The following is a 21,245-nucleotide window of genomic DNA, read 5'->3' on the forward strand; positions in this document are numbered from 1 at the left end:
GTCGCCTCCAGGTCCTTGAGAGGCAGACCCGTTGAGAGTCGAGCAGTAAGTGTCCATGTGTCCTGAATGGACGCAGTGCATGTTGAGGTGTGCCAGGAGTGTGCAGCATGGACATATGTCTGCAACGGCCCATGTATGGATGTGTATGTGCAGGGACATGAGCCTGCCACATGCGAGTCCAGTCATGTGTGATGTACATCAATGGTGCATGTGTTCCAAAGGATGATGCACAAATGCATGTGGCGACGCACACATGTTAGCATTTCTGTGTATGCACTGGGGTGTCACACATGGATGCTGGTTCCACCTTCATGTACGTGCACAGTGTACAAGTGCGTGTGTGTGTGACATGTGTGCGACTGTGATAAGCCATGGATGCATGTGACACAGACATGCAGTGAGCCGATTGGCAGATGTGACATAGTTGCCGGTGATTGCACTGTGACAAGTGGTGGAGATGTACAGATGCATGTCTGTCTGGTGGCGTGTGTGCATTTGTTTGGCACTCCCCGTGTTGCTTGTGACGTCGGGCTGCATGGCACGTGCATGGCAGCAGCAGGCTCAGGGTGGGAGCGAACATGGCTCAGGGCCATCAACATCACAGGGGCAGGCATCGGCCGGAAGACAGGGGGACCCAGGATTGGGAGTGTCTTCTGTGTGGCAGTGGTTGGGCCAGCAAATAGATGCAGAGTGGCGGCGGTTGGAGAAGGCATGGCTCACTATGGCCAGAGCGAAGAACTCCATGCACAGGGCATGTAGGTGGGCTGAGTGCCTCGAGGCAACTCGCAGGGAGTTAGAGGAGGCCATGGCTGCATCCCTGCGAGAGCTCGAGGCCAAGGAAGAGGCTGCCTCCGGAACATCGACTTGGAGTTCGATAATGCCCTGGCCCGGAACATAAAAGAGTGAGCCGTTGGACTTGCCCGCCGCCTTTGTACATAGTTCTTAGGCTTAGGTTTCCTTTGTTTTATATTTTTTTTGGAGTGCATGGACTTTGCTCCACTTTATGTATATAGTTTTTTATTTATAGGATTTTTGGTATGTTTCCTTTTGTTTGGGGATCATGGACCCTTTGGACTTGCATTGTAAATAGTTCAAGATGTGTACATACTTTTGTTATTTCAACTTCCCATGGATCAATGTTTTTTATTTTTTATTTACTTTGTATGGATATTGCCAAGGGGTGAAGGGCTGCCTGCGGGGCATGGTCAGGGTGGATGGGCTGCCTGTGGGGCATGCCCAGGGTGGATGGGCTGCCTGTGGGGCATGGTCAGGATGGATGGGCTGCCTGCGGGGCATGCCCAGGGGTGATGGGCTGCCTGCGGGGCATGGGGAGGGTGGATGGTCTGCTTGCGTGTATACTGGGGGTGCGCAGGGAGTTTTCCACGCGATTTCACTGGCGTGAGTGGGATTGCATATTCCAAGGGGTGCACAGGGAGTTTTCCACGCGATTTCACTGGCGCGATCGGGGTACGCGTATTCCGAGGGGTGTTCGGGGTGTTTTCCACGTGACTTCACTGGCGCAAGTGGGGTAGGCGTATTTAGAGGGGTGCGCGGGGTGTTTTCCACGCGATTCCGCTGGCACGAGCGGGGTATGCGTATTCCGAGGGGAGCGCAGGGAGTTTTCCACGCATTTTCGTGGTTGTGGGGCTGTATGCTGGTCCACTGGCTTTGCACCATGTACTGGATTTGTGCGATGTTTTTGGCGCACAGGGCAGAGTTGGGGGCGTTACTGGCAGTGCTGCAGTGTCGCTGAACCAGTCTGCACCACGGCTGATTATGAATGTTAGTATCCATGAATACGCTGTGTGTCAAAATGGGTTTTGGCGCACACGGCTGGTGCAGACTGGCACACGCTCCCTCTGTGCGCCAGCGACGTGCGCCACTTCTGCACTTAATTCTATGAATTACCCCCTAAGTGAGGAAAATGAAAAATACACAATTAAAGGTCAATTAATTGTAAGTGAAATAGCGGCAGCTTAATAAAGAATTAATTATCCCCAAAAAACAAGTTTGATCCCATGCACAATTATTATTTGTCTAAGATTCTATTAGTAAATTTGATTGTCATGCCTGATCCAATTATTATTGAATTATCATTCTAAGGCCTGTTTCCAATCTTATATGTGGCCATCTTCAAGGCTTTTGAACACATACATATCAACATGCATATTAACTCAGCCAAAATGGAGCATATATAAAATTCCTACCTAACGCGCATGCAGTGGAACTCATTGGATCAATCACAGTATTGTGATCAGTTCAATCAGGAACAGTGTATGAAGTAAAGTATGAAATGAACACACCTGTTCTTAACTCAGAATAATTCACTTATCCTGATTATACCCATGGATTTGTCATTTTAAGTTACATGTGTTGATTGTGCCATGTCCTGCCTTGTGTGTGGCAGGATTCTTAAACATTTGAGCAACTTTTGTCCTCCCCTGTTTGAAAAATCCAGCTTTGACGGAGGGAAGTGTGCGGCCATTTAGCCATGGAAAATAGATATTTCTTGAATTTCTGATTCAACAAGAAAATGGTTTGGCAGTGACAGATGGCACTGGCATACTAATGGCACTTCTATATTAGGCATGACCTGGGACTTAATTCTTGCTGGCAGAAAAAATAAATACTTTTTCAGAGATGTTCATGCTCATCGCAATTCAGAACATCTATACTTTTTTTCAATTTGAAACGTTTGTTCTCCAATTATTTTATAAAGCAAAAGAGCCGTGAAATGTTCTCCTTTTGTAACTCCAATTCTAAGTAGTTAATCAGTGTGAACAATTATTTGTATTTGTTGTATAGTTTTGAGCTCCTTTCACCCTTAGGCAGGTTCACACAACAGAAAGTGAAGAAGGTTTCTTGAAATTTATAGATATGCTTCAGAATTTTGGAAAATATTTTTACAGTTATTTGAGATTTTAGCTCTTTCGGAAATCAATAAGTGAATGTTATCAATGCAGCATCTGAATGAAACGTAATATACTTCCAGGGTGGATACTGCTACCATGGTAACATTTCTGCTATTAATAATACATTTCCATGTTAAATGTGGTGTTAAAGTCTAGATAATAGAAAGGAAATGGACAAAATGCTAGTTGTGACAAAATCAAGATTAATGGAGGGCGGGTAGGTTTAGAGATTTTTGGTGAGGAATCACTAGGTAAATTACCAGTTGGTATTGTAACCAATAGCATAAGCAAAGAAATACATGTGTGTGTTTATAGGCCATACAACTGCACAACATCTCCCAACATACTATCATATGTGTCAGTATTAGCAACTGATCACAGACTATTTCATTGGAAGAATCATTAATTCTATTATATCAGCTATCAAAAGAAATTTGGGCAGAAATCAAGCAGGGTATAATGCCCTGAAGAAATCAAACACAATGAGCTAGTGACAATTCCATTGGATATATGACCTTGAAAATTCTGAAACATTCATATCTTGATAGACAAGGAAGACAGTAACACATAATCCTAATAAATGTATCCTCTACACACTATGGAAATTGAGATTTGAGTACTGGATTCAGAAACTATTTTGAACATTTAGGTACTTTACTGACTGGAGTTTAGTGAGATTTTTTTTTGTCTGAGACAGCCTAATGAACAAAGAGTGTTTTGAATATCTTAGTTGTGGGAGCTTTAGAAACAAGGGACTGCCGTGCTTGAATGTGAAATTGTTTCATGCCCTGCTGCTTGTGCTACAGGTCTATTAAGGACAGTGTTCCACTGTCCATGGCTGAAATTGTGAGAAGTGGTTTGAGACCATCTACATTAGCGCAGTTACATGTGATTATAATAAATTAAATTACAGAGAATGCTTTAATAATTAAAATATTATAACAAAAATTATCGATTTTTAATGTTTCTTTATTTTGGGTGGGTCCCTCCACAAATTCGCTGTTTCCCTACATATGCTTTTAAACCCATCCTGACCCCCTGCCCACCCGTTATAACCCACTACTCCACCCCATATACATTTTAAACAAAAACTTGATATTTGTTTATTATTGTTTCTTTATTAAAGTTATTCTCTGTTTTTTATTCTTTAAAATCACTGCATACCCATTAGTGCTAGGTACTTATAATATGCTTTGAGAGTTAGTTTCACTACAAATTGTTTAAAGATTGTAACAAGTGTTTATTAGTTTTTTCAAAACGAATAAACACGTGTTACAATCTATAAATCAATATTTCAGAAGCCAGCAAGCAACTCTTAAAGCATATCATAAGTACCTAGCGTGAATGTGGATGGGCTCAAACCACTTCTCACTGTTTTGCGTATCTGTTTGAAATTTTATTTTGCAAATTGATAGCTTTGAAAAGGACCTCAGTGGTCGAAACACGTGTTGGCTAAGGTAACTCCAAGTCTAATATGATTAGGCTAAATACAATGTGTTGGGAAATAAAACATATTCTTATTACTGAAATAACTTAAGTGGTGCACTTAAATGTATACTAAGTGTTGATAAGTTGGAATATCATATAATTGTGACATGGTGTATGTACATACCTATTTCTATTTAATCAGTCCATCAATATTCGGTGTTTGGTTTTCTTCTGAACACTACCTACTTTGCACATGTGTGATGCTGATTCATTCTCAGTGGGGTTTGTATAAATGTATGTGGCACCTGATGCAAAATCCAATGGGTGCAGGATCAAGGTGTTTTTATCACCCATTCAATTTGCTGTGTTTCAGATTTCTAGAGGGATATTATGCTTTTTTGCATGACCAAAATGTGTGACAATGTCAGTAGCTTGAGCCTGCACAGATCCAGCAGCAATTGTTGCTTATCATACCTTCTTTAAACCATGTATGTTGCTTGTGTGACCAGTATGTTAAGTAGAAGGATTGTTGCTATTGTTCTGCATATTTTCTAATAGTGTGTAGGATGTTTCCCCACTTTGTGTATATTGGAATTTCCCCAGAGGCCAAGTCAGTTACAGATCTTTCAGCAAATTTAATTTAAATACCAAAGACAGGCTTGGGTTTGGATGGAGATGCTACCGATCTTATTATAGTTCTTGGTTTAATGGTGGTCTTTAACAAGAGATGTATTTGCTATGACTCCAGTCAACTCATTCTTCTAACTACGTTGTCTGTTTTAGGTTTGGTGTGCCTATGAGCTATTTAGGATTTCAAAATACTGTTGAGCGAACATAGTTCTATTTCTGGTCATTGAATCTGCTGAGTTAACTCCAACCTCGTCTAATCAGTTGTATCTCTTAATTGTTCATTATGGAGCATGTTGGGGTTTGCTTTTGTCTCAAGTGCAATGCATGCAAGATTCTCTAAATGGTGGTTCTTCTGATGAAAACCTTGATGAATTGCATGTACGTGGAAGTACAACTGGAAATGTGGAGGGTTAAAACCTCTTTCATTTGACACTTTTCACTACTTTTTCTTTCGCCCCATTACACCTTGTGTTGAAGCACATTGATCTTCTTCCATGAATTTTGTATTTTGCATTGTATTTGTAATTTATATAGTGCTGAACATAATACACTTATAGCACAATCAGAGTAAAATCCAAAGCTATACAAATGTGTCTTCAGACTGAAGAAAGTCATTTTTAAGAGAGTTATGAAATAAAGTATAATAGAGCAAAGAGGAAGAACGTTCCAGTGGTATGGGGCAAACAATGAGGAAGAATGAAACCGTGACTGAGTACAAGGGGTAGAGGAAGTGATAACAAGAATTGTGCCTGAGCGCACAAAGCATGACAAGGGACATAAAACGAGACAAAAGATGAAAGATGCATAGGCGCCAGATCATAAACAGATTAAAATACAATGCAAAGAAAAATTAATTTAAAACATGAGAGCAAAGATAGCTAACCAAGAGAGGATAGTGACAGTGAAATAGAATCACTAGGCGAAAGTAAACGAAGAGAAGCATTAAAGCCAGACTTTAATAGAGCCAGACAAGAGATAGGGAGACCAAAGAGTAAAGCAGAGCAATAGATTAAGCATAAGAGAAGAAATCAAAGGTTTAGTAGCATTACATGTGAGGACATGACAAGCTTTCCAAATGTTGAGACAATGATATTGACAGCAAATGGATATAGTCAAGATATGAGCAGAGAAAGATAGATCAATATCAAGGTAAAGATCAAGTTTACGAGCAGAGCCAGAGATAGTAAGAAGAGAAGGTGGAAAAGAGACAAAAGACAGAGGAGGAGGGAGAGTGTTAGCAAGGAAAAAGAGAACTTCAGATATGGATGTGTTCAGAACACGAAAATGATTAATAGAAGGAGCGAAAGAAGAAAAAGACAGAAAAAGGCAGAAAAAGTTGGGTATTGTCTGCATAGAAATAATGTGAGATAGCTAAAGATGAGATAATATTCACTAAGGGAGAAGTGTAAAGAGAAAAGAGGAAAGGTCCAAGAACAGAGCCTTGGGGAACGCCATGAAGAAGACGTGAAACATTTGCAGAAGTCCCAGACCAAGTTACTGAGTATGTGTGATAAGATAGATAGGAAAAAAACAAAATAAAACAGAGCATGAGAACCCGAAAGAAGAAAGAGAAGTTAGAAGCAAAGTATGATCCACTGTGTAGAAAGCAGCCAAAAAGTCCAGTAAAATAAGAAGAGAGGAGTGTTTAAAATAGCAAGCAGAAAAAGTGAGTCACAGACCAAAAGAAGAGCGGTTTCTGTCAAATGAAGAGAACGTAAACCTGACTGCAAATGAGGACAAATAGAATTCTCAGTGACACAAACAGAAACCTGAGAATAATGAAAGCATACAAGAATCTTAGAAAGAAAATAAAGAAGTGAAATTAGGAGAAGGTTTGTAGGCAGAGTGCGATCTAAGAACGTTTTTTTCAAAATAGGAAGAATTGTGGTGTGCTTAAAAGAAGAACTAAAAGTGAATGTAAGAACAGAAATATTAAAAAAGGCAGTAAGATAAGCGATCAGCAAGGGATAGACTTTTGGTATAAGTGACAAAGGAATACAATCCAAGGGAGAGCAGTGGGATGAGCATGAGCTAGAATTAAACAAAGAATCAGAATTGGAGGTAGGCGGAAACAATGAAATGGGTAAAGTGGAAAAAGAAGAAGGAGGAGAAAAAGAAGAAGAAGAAGATGATGGAACAGTGGCGGTTCAAAAAGTGACCACTATTGAAGAAGAATAGGAAGCAAAGTCTGAGGCCTTTAAAGTAGAGTAAAGAGAACAGTAGGGCAATGGAGGAGAAAGAAGACTAGAAAGTGATTGAAACAGAGACTGTGGTGAGCAGACTGACCACACAGAAGATCAGAGTAATATGAACATTTAGCTGCCAAAAGCACACAGTCATATAGTTGATGATAGGAGGAAAAGGATGAACGATCAGAGGCAAACAGAGATTTGCGCCAATGTCTTTCAAGGCAGCAAAGAACTCGCTGCATTGAGTGAAGTTGGGTATAAAGAGTAAAGAGAAGAAGAAAGCGCAGATGCCACATCAAATGATAAAGAAGCAAAGAATGAGAAGATTAACTACCAAAACAAGATGAGATGAACAAAGAGGTGTTAAAAGCACAACGATCCCATCGAGAATAGATATGTACTTAAGAGCACAATGATTAGGAAGAAGGGAGAATAGACAAAAATAAAAGATGATGGTCAGAAAAATAAATAGGGTGAGCAAAAACAGAGGAAGTAGATAGTGGTGAGCTAAAGATAAGGTTCTGACATGACCCAGATACATGGGAGGGAGGGGTATGAAGAGCAGAAAGATAATACCAATCAAGAACAGCAAGAAATGGACAAGAATAATGAATAGAAGAAAGATGAAAATTAGAGGCACCCAAGATTAGATATGGGGTTGGACAATGCAAACAACAGATAGTAGGGCATCCGAGTCATTACAGAATGTGGCCACAGGGCCAAGGGGATGGTAAACAAATTAGAATGTCAAAGAGTGATGCTCAGAAAAAGTAGACAGAATATTCAAAGGAAAAAACAAATCAGAAGATACAGAGAAACAGGAGTATAAAAAACAATGAGCAAAAGAGAATATAATTTCCACACCCTCGACCAGTTGGACAGTAGTGTGTAAAAAAAGAGGTAGGAGAAGTGGATAGAGAGGCAGGAATGTATTAATGGCCAAAATCCAAGTCTATGTAATCCATAAGAAGTGCAAACCCAGACGAAGAAACATAACTATTTATAACTGTGCCGGTGCAATCACAAGTTCTGCTCATGGGCGCTTGCAGGTGTGCAGAGCGGCACCCGCGAGCAGAACTCGTAAATTGGTGGTGGCACAGTAACAACGGCGCCGGTAGCACTACCGCGCCGTTGTTGCCTTACCGCCGCATTCGTAATGAGGCCCACTGTCTTGAGTTCACACTCTAGTGTGAGTGTGCATTCCTCAGGTGTATTATGTAATGCTTTAAACATCTGTGTTGAGTTCATAGTTTTCTGGAGCTTAGATTATAAATCTGCAGGATTTGCTATAAAAAGCCTTCTTAGCATTAATTGAAATTTCAATAGTTGGTTGGAGAACGTGATCTGAAAGTTATTCAGCGTTCTGCGGGAGTCTTACATTTTGGCTCCATTATCTGCACTCTTAAATCAGATGTACAATCCCTCTACGTGATGAAGCTTACCTGACCTTTTTATTATCACCATCATTATTACTTTGTTTAGACAGCTGGCATTTAGTTTGGCATATAAATTGATCAGTGAGTTGGGTTGGCAACTTTTGTATTCATTTTCTGGCATGTCCTCCTTGTATATCGCTCTGATTCGTGCTTGATGTCCGGCTGACGTATCGCCCGTTCTGCATTTTCTTAGACTACATTTTGGAGTATGCCCTGAAAATGCATCTGGAATTCTCCATGTTGACCGTGAAGCCCTTTGCTTTTCTAGATTCCTTTCTGTTAATGACACATTGGTCCTCCCAATTTTCAGTAGGGCTAGCCAACTCACCAGCTTCTTGAGATAATATATGATATGGCATTTGTAACGCACCAATACACAAGTGTTTCAAGTGATATAATGTTGTAGGTTCAACTTGTCAAACAGTAGTTACATGTGTAGCTGGTCCACTAGAACTTCAGTATATTTCATGTTGAACTCATAAAGTTGTGCAATCAGCATTATGTTTTTATTTCATTTTGTTTTTTTTCACTCTCATTGACCAAGAGATTGATGCTCTGATTCTCAATGCGTTTTTCAAAGTGAACATTCCTTTGAAACAGGCTTTGGTAATCAGGCCTTTCATCATAGCAATACGGGATTGCATTCTCTCCTGTTCCAGGCACTATGCCAGTGTATGCAATGACTTGTGGACTTGTTCCTAGATTTCCCCATTAAGGTTTTTACTATAACACTTTCCTTTCTGAGCATGCTCTTGATCTGTGAGTTTTAAAAAAAGGGTTGCCGGGTTACTCATTAAGTGGAGGTGTATCTCTTGCACTTGCCTTAAGGCCCTGCACCCCCCGGCCCACCCTCACTGCACTTGATAAAAATCCCAAGAGAGTGGCTCTCTCTGTGCTTGCCACAGTTCTCCACCGACTGGGTGCACTTGGAACTCCGCCTCCCTGTGACCGTCTTTGCACTTGAACGATCTGAATACACTGTGCCCGAAGATCATCTGTCTGTTCTCCCTTGTCTCCCCCCTTTCATTGCACTTGGTAAAGTGCAGAATCGGCGCCAGGCCTATTTGCTGTGTCTCAACTGTTGAATGCATTATTACATGCACTAACTCTGCCTGTGCAGACTATTGTTGTCTCCAAATTTCAAGGGCTCTGAGGGACTGTTGTTTTTCCCCATGTTCCCACCCACCTTGAGCGCATTGAAACACTTGCCTGCATATAGGCGCTTTATCATTATCATTACCCTTATACCTTGCATCTTATATGTGTAACTCCTTTACCCTGTCCATTAGTGCTTTAGAGTTAGAATGTTTGTGTCAGTGATGAGGCGCAATGGGTGGAGAGCCCTCAGTGGCATGTTCTCCTGCCCCCACTTTGCACCCCGATGTGGGGACACACAGTTCCTCTATACCCCCCAACTTATTTCAGTACGGTGCCCCGACTCTGGGGCCTCTACTTTCCAAAGCATTGTTGCAGGCCTCACAACAATAAGCACATGGGTTTAGATGAATCTGTTACTTCTAGGAACAATAACACAGTCACATGAAAGGCATGGCACACCTTTCAAAAGGGCAGCCGAAGAAGCTCATTTCTGGGCAGGATAACCTGTCTAGTTAAACACACCGAGGGCGATATTACTGAAACTCAAGTGCAAATCAGCCATAGGGAAAATATTGCTCTCGTGCAAACAAAGAGTCGTGCTCTCGTGCCGTATGAATAGTCCTTTTTGCTTGGTCTAAAAATAAATAGAAAGAATAGGATTGTTTTGGTTATAGAGCACATTGTGCCCTAATGGTGCTCTTGCATCAGTGCAAAGTTTCTGTAACGCCTTTGACTAACAGTTAATGTTGGACCACATATTAGCCGCATGCCTTGAAAATTATATCATAAATGTGGTTATTGATCATATAATGCCATTTACTACACACACTGAATTATAACTACACGCATACAAACAACAGACTTTAAAAAGACTTTTTTTTTTTGCAAAGAAAGCCACTGGCCTGATTTACCAACTGTTTCCCAAATTGAAAAACGCTTTTTCAATTAAATGTTCCTATTGAAAAATGCTCTGTAAATCGGGCCCCTCTTTTGGTGGGTCATATGTTGCATGCAAGAAAGACATGTGAAGTAGTAAATATAAAAAGGGTTCACATTAAGCATGCATCCTCCTGGATTTGTCGAGCCATTTCCCCTTTTGCTATAATTTAAGAGCTCAAAGCTAGAGAGCAGTGCACTTCACTGCCATTTCAAATGGCATTGTGGTAATTGTCATGGCAACTATGCATTCAAACACAAAGAAGCATGTTAATTAGGGAGCAGCGCATATTTCTTCTGGTAGCCTTGCGATTGACGCTTGTCAACTTCAAAGTGAAATTCTGGTATGAGAAACCCGTAGGCGATTGACCTTGGCATACGTAATGACGTGCTCTGCCTCCGCATTCTTGCAACAACATGTAAACAATTTTTTCCCCCTGAATTCTTCAAAACATTTTAACCTGCACATTTGATCAAAGTGAAGCTTGATGGCTGTTGAAGAACCAGTACTCACATGATCCATTAACTCGCGCACCATCCCATTCCACTGAAGGCTGGCGTCATCCAGGGCTCCATATTTTCCATCCTCCACCAGCCTAATCTCATAGGTGAAGCCCAGGATGGTGGCTAGCTCCCTCAGGAGGTCGATGCAGTAGCCCTCAAACCGGTCATTTCCATACAGAGGCTTATCGGACTTCTTGAACATTACGTATGGTTCTTCCTGTGGGGACAGACAAGAGATGTTTCATTCAATTACACCGCCGGGACCCCCATCACCCTTCTCGCGGAACCGCAGTCCATTTTTCATCACTCGCTCTCTAAACCCCTTAGGACAGTTTCACCTTGCGTACTCCTGAACCGAGCAATCGCTTCATTTGCAAAAAGAGCTAAATAGACATGACATTGCAAACTTCACTGCAAACCATCTGAAACCTATTTCCAACAAATGGCGTATTAATGCCGGATGATCTGAATGTGCCTCAGCATACTGCTAGAGAAGAAAGCTCAGTTTAACAATGTGGTTAATTGGCAATTGAAACATTTTAATAGCCTTGCAGCAATTTTGATCTCTGTGTCACCCAATGCTTAAGGGACCCTATATTCTAATTAGTGGGCTATTCATATAAAATACAATGCTGACTCTATAGAAGGATCTTAATTACCAGTCTACTGGTGGTCTAATGACATTCTACTGGCGGGCATTTCAACTTCCTTCTGCATACAAGTGTAACCATGATCGCCTTCTATTCTAATCAGCATCTGCTAATACCAGAACATCAGCGCAAGGGATCCCGGAACAGTGGTCTGTTACTTTTGAAACGTGAGCACATTTGACTTTGGACATTATTTTCTTTTGCCCTTGACTATAGTTCAATACAACTTTACATGTTTTCATTGTGAAATAATCTTCAAGAAATGCGTCTTGCAAATAAAAATTAATACAACATATGCGTATGATCAATGTCCAGTGTAATGTAGTCTCAATAAAAAAACACAAACATACTCGATGCTATCACGTGTCTTGCACTTCCAGTCTTCCCCACTTCGATAAACCTGACTTTAAATGCAACACAATTTCTTTACCTCTGCTATTCAGGACAACCTGTTTAGGTCTCAACTTGTTTAGTGTCACGCAAAGCAAATTATTTTCTACGGATTCAACTGTACCTCCGTATACAACAGACGGGTACGCCCAGACGTGGGTCCTGTGCCTGCTGGGCCTAGAGACCCAAGCTACTCCTCACTGATGACGCTCAACAAGGCTGAAACATGTCTGGGGATGCTTGTGGTCTCGTGCAGAAGGGATGTGACCCAGCAGTACGGGCTGGACTACCCCTTTGGGGGTGGGACCATGCCTGATTTGCATATGGTCTTTCCCTATTTGTAATGCCTTGTCAGGCGAAGAACGATGGTCTGGAGGGTTGCCCAGAGCAATGCCAGAGGTTAAGATTCATTCTAAACCTTCCAGCCATCACCTCTTTTGTTTTCCTCCTGTATACAAGACAGCTAATCATGATTACTTCTTCGTTGAAAAATAGTGAAATATGTATTCATTCAATATGAGATAACTTCGACGGTCTGTTGTGGACTAATACTTTCTGAAACCTACTTCACAAAGAGAGAAGACAATGGTTTATTTTCATTTTATTTGGATTTTTGTTCAACACTGGCCCTACCCAGAGGGTCTCAGAGTGTCTTGCCAAGTTCAAAAGTTAAAAAGGTGGGAGGTGAAACAGGATATTATAGACATGTGACAACAGGGAAGGGGCAGGGTTATGTGTGGGGAAACAAGTATATTTTGAGGCTCTTTCTAAAGTGGTGATGGAGGGTGCAGTGCAGATGTGAAGAGGTAGGGTGTTCCATGCCCTGGATGCCCAGTGGGTAAATGCTTGCTTTTGTGTGCATGTTAGTTTGCAGACTGGAATATTCAGGCAATGCTGGCTTCCTTCTATGGTGTTTGTGTGGATGATAGCTATGAGTTTGTCATGAAGGTAAGATGTGGTTTTGTGGTGAATGGCTTTGAAAACATTGCAGACTCCTTTGAAGGCATTTATTTGGGGTACAGGGAGCGAGTGGAGTTGAGTGAGAGCTGTGGTGATATGTGAATGTTTTGGTAGGTGGGAGATGAGTCTGGCTGCTATATTTAGTATGGTTTGCAGAGAAGCATGGGTGCTGCTGGTGAGTCCACTGATGAGAGCAATGCCATAGTCCAGCTTGGACAGAGCCAGTTAGTGGAATTCAGTGAGGAAGCCATCAGGAGGACGGATGTGTCTGATCTTTCGTAGGAGGTGTAGTTGTAGAGGAATGTTTTGGTTAGAGCAACTATGTGACATGTGAAGGAAAGGTGGGGGTCAATGTTGAAGCCCAAGGATTTGTCAGGTGTTGAGAGGAAAATGTGTGGGTTGTACATGCCGAGTTCTTAGATCCAGGGGGTGACTTTGGGTTTTTGTATAGGGAGAGGGACGTGGGGTATTCCATTTTGCAAGGGTTGAGCTTGAGGAGGTGGTTGGCCATCCAGGTGTTGATGCAGGAGAGATAGCATTTGAAGATTTGGAGTTGTGTGGGGGATAATATTTGGAAGTATATTTGCATATATTTGCATATCATATGCATATTGTTAGAAATGGATGTTGTGTTTTGATATGGGGCTATCCAAGCAATTCAACATAGAGGTTGAAGAGGAGTTATGTCTGGGAGGAGACATACTGAACCACGTACTTATCCAGGGTAGGGTTAGATCAAAGTGGAGACAGAGTGTGTCCTGTCAGTATGGAAGGAGCTGAACCAGTTGAGGATGGTGCTTGCAATTTTCATCCTGTGGGATAGGATATTGGGTTGATTTGATTGGTGTGTTCAATGGTGGTGAATGCTGCAGAGAGATCAAGGAATATGTGTAGTCCTGAGTATCCTTTGTCAGTGATGTTGAAGATGTCATTGAGGATGTGAAGTGTAGTGGTCTCAGTGCTGTATCCTGGTTGACACCTAGACACCTAGATAGGAAGAGGTTGAGTAAGTTGTTTGTGTTGAGGTATTGATTTAGGTTAGGCAGTGTTGAACGTTTCCATGATTCTGACAAGCTATGGCAGGATAGTGATGGGGCAGTAATTTTCAAGGAGTATGGGCTTGAGAGATGTTTTTATGAGGATGGGTGAGATGTGTCTAGCTTTGAGAGAAAAGGCAATAGTACAATGTGAGAGACAGGAGTTGATGATGTTCAGCCAGTGGGGAAAGAGTGTGGTGATGCAATCGGATGTGACTTAAGGTGGGCATACCTCATCCAGAAAGTGTGCTTGTTTTTTCTGGTAGTAATGGTTATGTGTTGTCTGTGTTAATAGGGTGGAAGGTGTCCCATGAGCTGCAATGTTTGGGAGCTGGTGTGGGAGTCAGAAAGCAGAGGGGAGAACTTGCCTAATGTTGTGTATTTTGGAGTTGAATTAGTCCGAAGGGGAGTTGCATATTACAGTGCGTGGGGGTGCGAAAGGTGTGGATGGTGGTTTGGAAAGGGTTTTGAAAATGCTTAATAGTTACTGTGAATCATTGATGATTTACTGTAGCTCATGGAGGTAATATACGGTTTTGCCAATGTGTATGGCTTTTTTTTATTTGTTGCAGAAGGGTTTGAGTGGTTATTTTGCTGATGGGTCTGGGTTATTTTTCTAGGTTCACAGCTTCCGGCTTGGTGAAGAGGAGGGAGCTCTTGAACCATGGTTTATGCAAGTATCTACTTGGTTTTTATTATGTGAGGGAGCAATTTTATCGAGTGCCTATGTGATGATGGTACTGCAATTGTTGAGGAGAGTGGAGGGATGTGCATGTGGGAACATGGGGATGTCATGAGTGGTGCCAAGACTGTGTCTGTAATGGCTGGGGGGGTGAAACGCATGTGTGACAGGTGGGGATCTTGTGTGGTAATGTGAGCGTAAAAGGGATAGAAAAGTTTTCTGATCATCACATCCAGATTCGATTTTCCACAGAGACATGATTTTTGCTTGAAATCAAAAGGTCCAGGGTATTGCAAGTTGTGTTTGTGGGGTGGGTCTTGAGTTGTGTGAGGTCATACAACTTGATTGGAGTGAGAATACTCTTTAGAATGGTATTGTCTGTGTGTGAACTGCCAGGGTAGATATTGATGCAGATGTATGTCCCACCACGGTGTGAGGGTGAGAATGGTGGGGTGTGGGTATGATGGATGGGATTAAGTCTATTCTATTCCAATCTATTCTATACTATATATATTTTGTATAGCACCTCAGACCAAAGGTTGCAGGGCATTGAGTGAGGGAGAGTGTTTCAAAGGGTTATATGGTGTGCTATGGGGTTAGTAAGTGTGAGTGGCTCATTATAAATGATTGCAATGCTACCACCATGTATGTGTGGGACTCTGTGGTGCGTGAGAAGGTTCTCTGGGATAATAGGTGTGTGGTGGGGTTTGAGACTTGTTTCTGTAAGGAAGAGTATATTTGTGGAGTGTGTACTAATGAGTTAATTGATGTCATGTGTGTGGCAGTTGAGAATAATGCAGCCGTAGTCAATTAGTTATTTTATTTAAGTGTTTTGCTGGAGGTTTATATTGAATATTGTTTGTGTGCTTTGTATGTGGCATGTTTTGTGGAAAGTAGTGGCAAACAGGGGCTAACAGAAAACAATGAATGAAAAAAGAAAAAAAGATAATAGCAAGAGCCCACAGCTTAGTAAGTTCTTTGCTGTGGATGCCAGGGCGAGTGGGCAACGTAGAGGGATTATTTGAATTCCCAAAGTAGCCTGCACGTACTTCAGCAAGAAAGAGATATAAAAAGGAAACAGAAAGCCAGGTTTCCTGCAATGAATCCTCAAATAACTGAATTGCCAACTGAACACATTTTTCCAAAGTTTGTATGGAAGGATACTAACTAGTAAGATACAGACATTGTGCAAATTACTACCGTAACACTATGTGTTCATAAACAATTAAGTCATGACGAGGGGGAGGTGGTGCAGTGCAATAATCATTTCATACCCCTCTGCTGCATGTTTGACTGGCTGCCTGGTTCCGTCTGAGTCATACAGGGCACTAGGCCCTCCTCGCCCAGTCTCCCCCAGCACTTCGGTCTCCCCTGACCATCCAACCAAAACCTTTGCGTGGCCTACCGGCTCCCTCCCCCTGTACTAGCCCAGCAGATCTGCACCCTGTCCCTGCACTTAGCATGTCGACCTTCATTCCCTGCACTCCAACCATTCTCCTGGAACTTTTCCATGTTGCCTTCCCTTAGCATTTGCCTACCCAGGGGCCCTCTTCCCTCCTCCTCCCCAACAGCACTCTCCACTCCCTCCTGCACTTCCCTTTCCACCTCAGCATTAGCGCATTCCCCTACTCACTCCCCTGCACTTCTTGTTGATGTACTTGCATGACCCGAATCACACAAGGCCTAGTCGAACCGTTTTTTGTTCTTCCTCCCTGTCCTCCCCCCATTTTTTGCCTTGTGGCATCTCGAAACACCATTTGCTGTATAGGCACTTTATAAATACTCAATAAATAAATAAATAAATAAATGCATAAGCTAGGAATCGATTTTGTAGGGCAAAATGATGTCTATTCAGGATCCAGTGCCATCACAGTCTTAGTAAGAAAATATGATAGATTAATCAGTAACTGGATATCCTTTGCTTCACTGTTCAAATAAAACATGTTTTCCTTTTATCATGGACCAGATATTGAACACAGTCACTCTTTGGTTTGTTTTCTTTATTTGCATTTGTATTTTATTTCATTTTATAAAGCACTTTTGCCAAAACGCTGCACATATAAGAGAACAGAAATGGTACAAAAAATTACCTGAAATGATGGATTAAATTAAAAAGCAGAATGGAGGAGGAAGTGTTAGGAAGATGAAAGAGAAATCAGATGGTGTTCCTTGGGGCGAGAGTGAAATGTGTGGAAAGAGGGGGGAAGTGCGGATATCAAGTAGAAGGGATTTCTAGCGGCCAGAAGAGAAAATGGACGAAAGTGTGAATAGGCACAAGGAGGTTCCAGAGTAGTAAGAAGGTGAAGATGCTGGGAGCAAAGAGAGTATGAAGGAGAATAGAGCGAAATAAGGGAGGCAAGATAGGGAGGAACAAGGCCTAGTATTTCTTCGAAAATATGCATGATTTTTGCTCCCTATTCAATGTTGGTGTAAATCACTTCTATTTTCTTTTTTAACTATTTGTATTGGGGGAGATTCTTGTTTCTCCATGTATTAGTACATCTGTTGCCTTATACCAATTGTCACAGAATGCTTTTTGTTTTACCATTGAATGGTGAAATAGAACTAAATACAGTTATAACCAATCACCATATTCCTCATTAAGCGTTGTAAGTAGGCCCGATAATAATACTCTTCCACATATTTTATATGATATCATGTTTCCTGGATCCTTTTTTTGAGGATACCCAAAAGGGAAGCCTGACCATTACATTAATGGCCTGCTGCCCACAGTAATAGGCTGTGTGATGTGAGGGTCCTATTAACCCAGTATTGGCAGGGCTGTTATCAATAGGGTCAGCCCACCATGGATGGTAATATCACATTAGCCCCTGCAATCAGAACCTTTTAAGTGCTCTTTTGGGAGAAGAAACCCCAAAGAAATGCAAAATCTAAATATGAGATCCGTGATTCCACAGTGTACCTTTCAAGTCTGTTTTGCATGTCGATGACCAGTGAAGAAGGAAAAGGGACTTCAGATGTTAAATGTGGCTTCCAGGAACCCCCGGTTAAAATTTGTTTTTTCTTTTGGAGGTGGTGGGTGCTGATCTAAGGCCATCAATAAAAAGGGTGTGAAGGATACTGATAGAGGAGTATGCAGGTAGGTCAAACTGCAGATTGTACCATTGAATACAGTCCACATTACAAACTTCCTAAATGACCAGCACTCCCAAGCTGGTGCTAATTTTGCCTATCCTAAACATGCCCCAAGCTTTTCAATGAAATGATTTAAGGCATTTTTAAGATGTTTAACATTTCACTGAAACTGAAACTCTCCATACGATAGAAGGCTTCAAAATGCTTGTGTTTATGATAAAGTTTCAGATCCATAACCAGACGTTTAATAAATGATTTAAAGATTAAAAATAAGACTTTAAGAAAATATCTTTGTTCATTGGTACAGTTTGACCTCAGAGATTTTTAGCAAATGGGGGAACCAGTTTACTTTTTGGACTTAGGGGAGGATGAAACACGTGTCGATTGACTTTTCGTTTTTATTTTGCAAAGTCAATCGTGTAAACACATAACACTAAGAGCATTATATATGCCAAAACCAAGAGGGCTGAAATGTTTAGGAATTGTGACATATACCAAAAAGGGATAAACAATAACAATAAAAACAACAAAACAATAACATTGATGATAGACCCTCTGATTTTCAGCCTATATGCACATTTGATGTGTGAATCAGTGAGGTACTGTGGAACTGATTTGAAATAAAGAGGAGCAGCTGCTAGGACGAATTTCATGAACATCGAATAAAACAAAGAAAAGAAATTTGAGAACGGCGAGTGAGGAGATGCCCTCCATGGGAGCGGTAAGTATGGAATTAAACGTATGCCTCTCACAGGAAAAATGTGAGAATAAGGACACCACAGTAGGTTGCCTGGCATGATCTAAAAAGTGGCTTTTCCCTATGTAGGTGAAACGAACGGATACGACCTATACTGAGAATAAGACTGTAAGCCCATAGAAGAAATCTTGAAGGACATGAGATCTTGCTACTCCCTGTGTAATTGACAGTGAGTATATAACCTATGTATCCAGAACAAAAGTAACTTTTTTTGCGTTTGAGGTTGAGATACTCTGAACTGGAACCAACGGGCATATAAATTGCGGGTTTCTTTGTTTTTGCAGACCTAGGTACATTAATATTTCCATCCATGAGAGCCTGTGAAGGATTTAGTCCACAACATCTGCACCCCCTCTGACAACTCTAAATGGAGGTGAGTTGGATGTATGTAACTCCTAGAAGAGTTACTCTGACACAATAATAGTGAATAAATAAATGAGGATGACAAATAGAGAAATGACATTAGGTTTCAATGTTGTGTATTTTTATAGATGGTGTGGCTCACCCCAGTCTATAAGAAGCAAGACTTAATGGGCCTGATTCATTGAACGTTTTCCTCTGGGATTGCGCCATTATAAAACACTTCCATGAATCAGGCCCACTGAGTGCTTTGCTTTGTGTTCTGACGAAGGTTGAAGCAACAAAGGGGCAAGATTGCTAGTGCCTGTCCTAGACACCCGAAACACGTGTCGACCCATAGAACTGTTTGTGATATTGATATACAGACAATTACACCTGTATTGAAGACATTGTTTAAAAAAACATTGTGGTAATCAATTGTTGTAGAAGGTGATATAGATGCTATCACCCTTATGAGAAGCTGAGATAGAGTTCTGGTATGAGTGTGTGAGTATGAATGTGTGATGGGATAAATGGTTGTGGCTCAGGTAACTAATGTATAATTATTGTATGTATATATTCAGATTAATATTGTATTTTTGTATGTTGTACTAAAATAATGTTCATGGAACAAATAAGAGAGTAAGGGAATATTGTCATCCTCAATCCACTGGTCCATGCTGTTATATTTTCAGTATCTTTACCTGAAGGAGCAGGGATTTATTTCAGATAACCCCTATATGTTTTGAAATCCATTGAGTGGTAACAGCTAGGCAATCCTTGAATCCAAATTGCCCTGACATCACTGGACCTAAGCTCACAGGGGTGACATTTCAGTTATATTGATTTCGTGTGGCTTTAGTAATCTTGTGCTTTTATCAGTCACCACACCATAACCAGGTATGGTTTATATTAGAGATTATCCTGTTACCAGACTGATTAGGCTGACAATTATCATATTTTCGAACAGAGTTGCAGAAGTGAAACTGCAACATCTGCCTGAAGTGACTTTAAGATACATCATCTGTCCAGTATGCACATGTGATCTTTGAACCTGTCCTGGTCCACTGGAAAGCAGGAGCTGCAGATGTCAGGAGACTGGTGCAGCAAAGGCCCATGCTTTTAGCATAGAGCTTTATGATAGGGGGATCTGATTAGCAGACTCCCCTTTCAGAAACAAAATTACCCATATCATTTTATTTTGATAGAGGCTCTTCAATGCTCTACAATGATGCCTCACCTAGATAGTCCAAGTGATTGCAAACATGTTGAATGTGTCTTTTTTTCTACAATCCTGATCTTAATTTAGCTGAACCAGTTTCCTTTTCAATGTTTGTAGTGTTCACATATGTTTTCCTCATCCTCTTACATTCCTATTAGATTTCCCTCTGCATTCTAATGCCTTGATACCCCGGGTGTAGCCATAATACATCAACCTTGATCCAAGCTGCAGCATTGTGAGACCACTAAGGTGATAATTTAGTATGCTGTAAAAGAATTGTAACATATCATAGCATATAACTCTCTTCATGTTCTATCTCATTTCAACTCTTCAATAATTGCTGGATGAGTCGCTTGCTCCATAATAGCTGACCTTAACTTCTCCTCTCTCCTATCATCTGCATGATCCGACCGCGGCTGCTTTTACCACGACTGAAATGTTTGCATGAGAAATGCACAAACACAAAATGTACGTACATTCCCCATGCGAACATGCAGGGATTTCCCCGCAACCCCCGCTCACTATACCATCTAGTACAGTGAGCTAGATGTTGCAGGGGACACCCCCGCAGCCCCAGTTTTTTTTCTTTGTTTTTCTTTCTTTTTTTTCCCTGTTCTGTTGGGAGAGCTCGGGGGTGTCGCCCACAACCCCTGCTCACTGTAGTGAGCATGATGTTGCGGGGAACACCCACCCAGCCCTCCGCAGCCTTTAAAAAATAAATGTTCATACCAACCCCACCAAAACATCTAAACACATACCGTGAAAAGTTCGAACTTTTGGTAGTTGGAACTTATTGTGGTGTGTGTTTTAGGTCTTTTGGTAGGGACGGTAATTTTTTTCTGACATTTCGTCCTATTCCTATTTCTGCACATGAGCGAGAGCTTTCTGCTTGAATGACTGGATCATGAAGCATTGCTATGTGAAAATCATTCTGAACAAAGTGTTTTCCAATGTTGACCATTCCTGTTAATATCTGAAT

General features: G+C 41.3%; 1 protein-coding gene across 1 annotated transcript in view; it reads right to left on the bottom strand.

The window, feature by feature from the left end:
* GRIK2 (glutamate ionotropic receptor kainate type subunit 2) overlaps positions 1–21,245 on the bottom strand; it is a 2,093,351-nt gene that overhangs the window by 965,697 nt on the left and 1,106,409 nt on the right. Inside the window, exon 10 of the mRNA XM_069606522.1 lies at positions 11,144–11,350. Coding sequence (XP_069462623.1) covers positions 11,144–11,350 — 207 coding nt within the window. The remainder of the gene's footprint in view (positions 1–11,143; positions 11,351–21,245) is intronic.

This window comes from Ambystoma mexicanum, chromosome 4p (genome assembly GCF_040938575.1).
Source record: "Ambystoma mexicanum isolate Mex_15411 chromosome 4p, UKY_AmexF1_1, whole genome shotgun sequence".
Classification (NCBI taxonomy): Eukaryota; Metazoa; Chordata; class Amphibia; order Caudata; family Ambystomatidae; genus Ambystoma; species Ambystoma mexicanum.